At 34.9% G+C, this 7866-nt stretch overlaps 1 protein-coding gene across 2 annotated transcripts; it reads left to right on the forward strand.

Annotated features, from left to right (window-relative positions):
* The first annotated feature begins 201 nt into the window (after positions 1–201).
* LOC110694680 lies at positions 202–5748 on the forward strand. Of its 2 annotated transcripts, none has more exons than XM_021871840.1 (6): positions 202–579; positions 1262–2843; positions 2950–3201; positions 3359–3439; positions 4370–4954; positions 5553–5748. In XM_021871840.1, exons 2-6 carry the CDS (start codon positions 1623–1625, stop codon positions 5607–5609), a joined length of 2196 nt encoding a protein of 731 aa, XP_021727532.1. In that variant the 5' UTR covers positions 202–579; positions 1262–1622; the 3' UTR covers positions 5610–5748. The 2 variants fall into 2 exon arrangements, with proteins under 2 accessions (XP_021727532.1, XP_021727533.1); XM_021871841.1 differs by lacking the exon at positions 202–579 and adding an exon at positions 655–704.
* The last annotated feature ends 2118 nt before the right edge of the window (positions 5749–7866 follow it).

Raw genomic sequence — 7866 nt, forward strand, 5'->3', positions numbered from 1 at the left:
TTCTGAATATCTTTTATATACTTTATGTAGTATTTTTGTAATATTATTGTGAAAAATATTTAACAACCGTGCATTGCACGGGATTTTAACCTAGTAAAATCAATATAAAGAAATTAATTAACAAAATAAATATTATTGAGTAAAGGCGGTCGGGTAAAATCTTAAAAAAAGTTTAACTTGCTAAAAAAGGTAATAAAACAAATATGTTGAGAATATTATAAAACGGACTTAATTAAACTATAACATTATAAAACGGAGTACTATATAAATCGAACAAAAATGAAATATTATGTGTATTAGAACATTATAAAATAGAGGTAATAATAAGTTAAAAAAAGAAAGAGTAAAAAGAAAGGCAAAAGAGAAAAAGAAAAGGCAATTAAAATCAATGGGCAAAGTGAGACACAGTTAACAGATAAACAAACATTAAAAAAATACAGAGGATAAAAGAGAGAGAGAGAACATACAAGAAGAAGAAGTAATGGTTATGTCGAAAACCGCAATCCCATATTTTCAACCTTCTGCCTCTTCAAAGCGACGCAAAAAAAAGCTTAAAATTCAACCCATTTCACTTTACCAGTTCTTACTTCTATCTCTTTCTTTTTAATTTCATCTTTTCTTTCATTTCAATTCAAATTTATTTTTTAATTTGTTGCTGATTTTCATGGATTTTTTAGTTTGATTAAAATTGGCTTCCTATTTTGGTGCGTATGTATTTGGGTTTTTTCTATTCTTTGATTTTTTTTATACGGATTGTTTAGTTTTTATGTGATCATTTTGATTTGTTTGATGATTTAAAGTTTAAATTGGGTTGATTGTTCTTGGTAATTTAATTTGAGATTTTTTTGTTTATTTCTTGAATTGATTAAAGCTTATCTGATTGCCAGGAGCTGTAATAAGCTGTGAATAATTGCTGTCTTGGTTAAGTTAGTCTTGCAAATTTATTACCATGTTATTTTTGTTGTTATTGTTATCTTTTAATGTTACATTATTGATGGGCTGTTTTTATGTAATAATATTTTCTTCTTGTTATTAATATATGAAATTGGAGTTTATTGGATTGTATTGCATTTGATTTTTGATTATGTGGCGAATTCGTAATTATGTTATAGACTGAAAGAGCCTAATTTCTGAGGTGTATGCGGTTTTAACTTTTGTAGCTTCTGTATAATGTTTGGTTTATTGGGGTTGCTTGAACTTTCATTGAATTTGAGGGTCCATTATTATGCGCGATTTTTAAAGTATTGTGATACATTTGCAGGTACAAATGCCCATGGTTTGTGTAAGCTCCATTGCTTAAGGTCTTTGAGGTGATAATGATTTGGACTTTAATTTATGGTCGGATGGTTAGGTTGCATTGGACTTCTATGTGCCGTTGTTTGTTGATTTATGGTTGAAGACTTAAGGGTGGTAATTGTATGAATGTTTAGTTTTTGGATAACCGATAAAATGGAATTCAATTCGTTAGGGTGGCTTGAGGTATCTAAAGGGTTGCTCATTTGGAAAATTAAGCGATGATTGAATTAATGGACCACTGCGATAGATAGTAGAGGAACTTGAAGATTGAACCTTCATTTGGATATTTTTATTTTATTTTTGTAGTAGTACTAGTAACCTTCACAATGGGTTTGCCTCAAGTATCCTCTAGTGGGTCTAATGAGGAACGTCTGGCACAATTGAGCCAGCTTACCCATTATAGTAGTGTGAGCACATGTAACCGGGATGGATTGTGTGGGGAACATGTAAGCTCAATATGTGGGAATTCGGAAATATCTCCAACAGGAGGATTCTCTAAGAATGGAGAAAAGGGTGTAGGTACTTCTGATGACTCCTTAATGCAAAGAAGGAATAGTGATATCGTGCTTTATGTTCCCAGAGTGAAATTTGGGCGGGAGGGTGTTGGTTGCTGCAATGCTAAGCAGGAGGTGGATGTTACTCCTGTTTCTAGGATTGTAGGATTTCAAGCAAATGAAACTGTACGATGTGATGAATTGAGTAACAGTAGTTCTTCTGATGAAGTTGATCGTGCTGTGAATGATACTGGATCAAGTGGTGTAACACTTCGAAAGCGAATGTTGTCACCCTTGAGCCAATTGATGATCCCTGATAACTGCAAACGTGATGTTTTAAACCTGGGATATGGGATGCTGTCTCCCGTCAATACTGAGAAAACATGTAGTGCTGGGACACAAGACCGTAAAATAGATAATTCTGAATTGAAGGATCAATTGAATACCTCAATCTCGTCGTTCTCTTACTGCAGAGAGCGGATAAATGCATCTTATGTAGGTGGTAGAAAGGCCTCATACATTTTGGTCGACGGCCCATCACCACTAGACCAGGAATCATCTGATGTTTTTTTATCCTCTAATGGACTTAGTAAACTGGAAAATTCTAGCGTAGTAAGAAGTTATGCTGGGGGTAACTTTTTATGCATGGAAAGAATGACCTCCCGTTCCCTTCCATCTTCTCCACTTGGTCAGAGATCTTGTGATAGGATGGAAACTGCAGATGGGTTTAGGACTATTAGAAGACAGTTAGAGAGTGAATATACAGCAATTAGTAGTATTAGACTGTCACCTGATGGACCTGCTGTTGGCACACCCATTTCTGCTGAAAAATCGGGGTGCAATGTCACTAAGTTACCGAAAGATGACTTTCGGCCGTCATCATTGGATTCTTCGGGGGGGTTTATTTGGCCATTTTTTCCTGATTTGTCCCCTAATCTTCAAAGCAGAAAGCCAATTAGAACTTTGAGTAGACATTGTGTGCGAAGGTCTTTGGTTGGCTCATTTGAGGAATCTCTTTTGTCTGGTAGATTCCCCATTGATAGTGTCTATCAGGTTGGTGCACTACTTTGATCTTCAGGTTTCTGCCTATTGTATTTTCTTAGAAAGTAATGGCTTCTAATATTCTATTAAGCTTACAGTTATATTTGTCATTGGTTAGAAATTTGATGGCTTCCTAGCTGTTCTAAGTGTTACCGGGGGAAATTTCTCACCAAAGTCGCAGAAACTTCCATTTTCTGTTACCAGTGTGGATGGAGATAGCTACTTACTCTACTATGCATCCATAGATCTTCCAAGCAGAGCTGCTTCCAGTGGGATTTATGGCCACAAGTTCCAAAGAAGTCTTAGCAATAACGATGCGCGAGCTGACAAAAATCGACTGCGCATACCCATGAAAGGACGGATACAGCTGGTATTTTGTTGTTGGACTTGCACTTTCATTTTTCTGTGATACCTTATTACAAGTCTGTGTTGTGCTGTTCTTGGATAAATACTTTTGTTTTCTAAAAGAAATTGTATAGCAAATTTGTTCTGATTTTCTGAATATTGTATTTGACTTCACTCTGCAGGTCCTCAGCAATCCGGAAAAAACCCCTATTCATACCTTCTTTTGCAACTATGATTCGAGTGACATGGCCTCTGGTACCAAGGTGAAATTTATGTTCTGCTTCTGCTTATTAGTTATTACTGGTTACTGGTTAGACCCTATAAATTTTATGGCACCATAACATCATGTTAGGAAACAAGTGCAAGCTGATATGTGGTTGGAATAGGTGGTAAATGAGGGGCCCTCATACGATGACAAAGATTATCTTGGTTTATGAAGAAATTGTTAGTCAGAGGCAGACCTGGTGCATTGCAAGAGTTGTAGAGCTAGGAACACAGATTGTGTGAAAAATAGCTAGGTTATTATTATAAGTTTATAGGTTGAGGGATTTTTGGATGGTAGTGCAAATGTTTTGAATAGGAGTTGTGAGTTTGAGTGCCTTCAAGCTGTTGGGGTGGCTCTAGGTTGAGACATGTATGTTAGATGCACTATAATGGAGGTATATATGGTTTGGAGATCCACAATATGAGGTTGTGGTTTTGATGTATCAGTAAATATGGGTTGATTTATGATACTGTCAGGTCGTAGTTTATCCCCTGTTCTGTTTTCCACATCAAATCCGCGTGTTTATGCTTTTGATTTTGTAAATATTGGATCTTTTCATTTTAAAAAATAGTTGGATCAATTATGAGTGAATTTCCAAACATCTGTTTCTGCATGTGCTTTTATGATCTGCATCTTGTTTCACTGCTTACTTATCTGGGTAACAAAGTAGTATGGACTATGGAGTATGGAGCTATGTAAATTAGATCCATTATCTTCTTTACCAATATGTGTTGACAATTACTGTTTCGTATACTGCTTGCTGTAGTTGAAGGTACAGCTACCTTTTCATAGAATTGAGCCTCACAATTCTCAATGTTAGATCCAGGCAATGATTGAGATTATAATTAGTATTAGGAGCCATTCTTGTTTTGTAGCTTGGTTAGATCATATTCCTTATTTTGCTTCATTTTGGTTCTCATTGACCCAGACATTCATGCGCCAAAGGATCATGCTTGAATCTAATAAAATTTCTGCGGAACCTGAGCAACATAAATCCTGTGAGAGGACGGTGACGGAAAGGATCTTAGGAGCTCCAGATAAGAATTCTTCAGCGAGACTGGACACGCCATCAAGAATTGCATTTGAAGAGAACCCAAGATGTACGAACAGTAGTGCAAGATCCTCTTTTCCAGTCAAAGGTCATGGATTTTCTAATTTAGCAGATTCTATGGGGAAAGAACGACACAATGTGTGTAATAATTTAAGAGAGATGGGCATTGCTTGTAGTGGCTACAAAAGTGAATGCCTAAATACTTGCCATGAAAATTTCTACCAGGGTGTGAGCAATGCAAGCGAGAAGAAAGCCTCACTTGATTCATTTAAGGTTAAAGAGAACGTCAACGGTTCTGGAACCCTACGATATGCTCTGCATCTTCGTTTCATGTGTCCTCCACTAAAGAAATGTTCTCCAAGAGGTAATTCTGGAGAAAATGAACGGGAAAGGAGATTTTACTTGTACAATGACCTGAGAGTTGTATTCCCTCAAAGGCATACTGATCCCGATGAAGGCAAGGTATGTATCATTACTACATGATATAATGATTTGAACTTTTTTGCTTCACAAATACTCTTTTTACAATAAAGCTTCAGATTAAGTTTATTATATATTTTTGCTTCTAGTTGGAAAAACTTTCTTCAAATCGTACGAGTAGTTATTCTTCCATTAAGAGACATCACTAACTTAAACAAAAGTCTCATCTTCTTTTATGTCCACCTTTTTTTCCCGGACTTTTTCCAACTATTGCATTTGCAATGTTTAATGACTCACTATGCACAAATATTTGCCCTGATGCATTAACCATAGAAACCTTGAGAAGTACTTTGCTCAAATCCGAGTGGTTGAAGTTTGCTGGTAGCTCAGTGCTGAGTGTAGAAATGTTATAGCTAAATGCTTCGTATATAACAAGCTTAATTCTCAAATCCGAGTTAGATTGATTTGGAAGAGAACACCTACTTCCATTTGTCATTATAAGGTTTACTGTGATAATGTCTTTGCTATGAATTGAGCTTCTTCCCATAGTAACTTATTGATGTTTTAGTTGCCAAGTTTAATGTCTTTGGTATGCATTGTGCTTCTTCTCATAGCTACTTTATTGATGTTAATGTTGCAGTTGAATGTGGAATACCATTTCCCAGCAGATCCAAAGTACTACGACTTCGGCGATTGATTTCTTTATTCTGACTCTGTACATATTGTAAATCTACATCATCATAATGATTCCAAGTTGGAGTCTTCTTAAGCTTACTTTCTTCTGTACAGCTGACTATCACTTCAATAAATTTCACAATTTATTTTATTTTCTGATAGTTTGTTGTGTGTTATGGACTGCTACCATGAGCTATACATACCTCTTGGCCTGTTGCTCTAACCTTGAATGATCGGCCCAATAAGAAAGGCCCAAACATGACAGGCCCATCACCTTATAAAAAAGCTAAAGAGAAATGCAACTTCAGGAGATCAAATTAAAGCCTTTAAAGGGAAATATTTGGTGGGTTTTGTTTCAGTATCTGTGTACCAAACCGTGTTTTATTTACTCCATCCGTTTTTAAATACTTGCTTCACTTTTCATTTTCGGCTGTTTTTAAATACTTGCTCCATTTTCTTATTGGGAAAGTTTTTACAATATTTAATTTATTTCTCTCAACTAGTGGACCCAACATAAATTATATTTTATTAATTTCATATTTCTTCTCCTCTAATTCTTTCAACTATTTTTGCTTTTTACAATTTTTTATTCTTCCACCTACCCCACTACCTTTATACTTTATCACTTTCTCTAATTTCTCCTAAAACTTCACGCATGGAGAAATGGAGCAAGTATTTAAAAACGGAGGGAGTATTACGAAGTACATGTACATTACTTAACAGCAATAAAATAATACCAATAAAATTTGTTTTATGTGTTAGCCTGTTAGGGGCCTTAGGGCACTAAAATCCTTAGACCTCGGAATATAATGTTATCAATCCTATTAAATGTGAGTGAAGCTGTTATAATAATATTATATTGATTGATCAAATTGACCTTAACATAGGCACCAAAATTCAAGTTGATCCTTCCACTACTAGAGAATTTGGATCGATTTCACACGTGTTTAAATTAATAATGAATGATTTATAATGAGTTAATTAGATATTATGTATAATTTACAAACCCTTTTCGAACTCGATCTATCTTTAGATTTATATTTTTTCCATCTAATTTAGATATATGTTTTACTAGTACAACGGAGTATTTAGGGAAGTAATAATGTAAAGTAATAAAGATGTATAGTCAATTTCAATTAATATGTAGTGAAATTACAAGAGCTTAGTATAAGACCCCCCCTTACCCATACCTTATATGCATGACATATGTATCTCCTTCCATACTCATGCAAATGTACAACATAAAAAAATAAAACATGATCCCGACATCTATCACCTCCTTTAAAACTCTATCCATACAATCGTAGCAACATTGTCTTCTCAAATGAATTATATCAACATAAAAATATTCCTACTATTTAACGCATTTTTATAATGAGTCCTTTGTTTATATTTGCTGATGATTCGCACTATATTAGATTAACAACACTAATTCGATAAACCTTCTAGTACAAGTAGTAAGTAAGTGATATGCGTGATAATTGTTTGATTTCACAATTTCAAGGAGCTATATTAACCAATCTCCAATTTTTTGAAAATTTTGAATGAAAAAAATATGGTTATTAAACAACCACCCTCAATCCCTCATTGTGATTGGGCCACGTGGACTTCTCTCCTTTCATTTGCTTACATTCCAATTGGTACGGACAGAGAAAGGAAGAGAGAGAATAAGATGAAAACTGACAGCCTACTACCTGCAAAATTACAGAAACTTGGAGTGGGGGGAAGGGAGGGGCGCCCTCCAACCTCACTTGACGACGTGCTTTTAATTTGTACTAGTACTACTCACCTTTTGTCCTTTTCTTTTCATATCTTTCATCTTTTTAGTGCAGTATTGTATTCATCATCAGGTGTATCAGTGTATGTGCAAGTGCATGCACACTCTCTTACCTACCTCCCTTCATCAGTTCATTCCCTCGAGTATCCTTTTGCCTAATGTAACTCCATCACTAGATCATCTTACTCGCCATTAATAATCACGTTGATATATAATACTTTCATTTACGTACTCTATCTAGTATCTACTTATATTTTCATTTCGGACAAAATAACACAAGTACATTAAACACGAGTTAGACATGGTCATTTAAAAGTTGTTACGGAGTATTAATCATCACAACTTCAGAAGAATACTTTCAACTCGCGATTAAATTAATAGCCACGTTAATATATACCAGTACTCCGTAATAGTTTCAAGTTTTAACTACGTACTCTATCTAAGCTAGTATCTATTCATATTTTCATTTCGGACAAAATAACACAAGAAAATTAAACACGAG

This window comes from Chenopodium quinoa, unplaced genomic scaffold, assembly GCF_001683475.1.
Source record: "Chenopodium quinoa cultivar QQ74 unplaced genomic scaffold, ASM168347v1, whole genome shotgun sequence".
NCBI classification, from domain to species: Eukaryota; Viridiplantae; Streptophyta; class Magnoliopsida; order Caryophyllales; family Amaranthaceae; genus Chenopodium; species Chenopodium quinoa.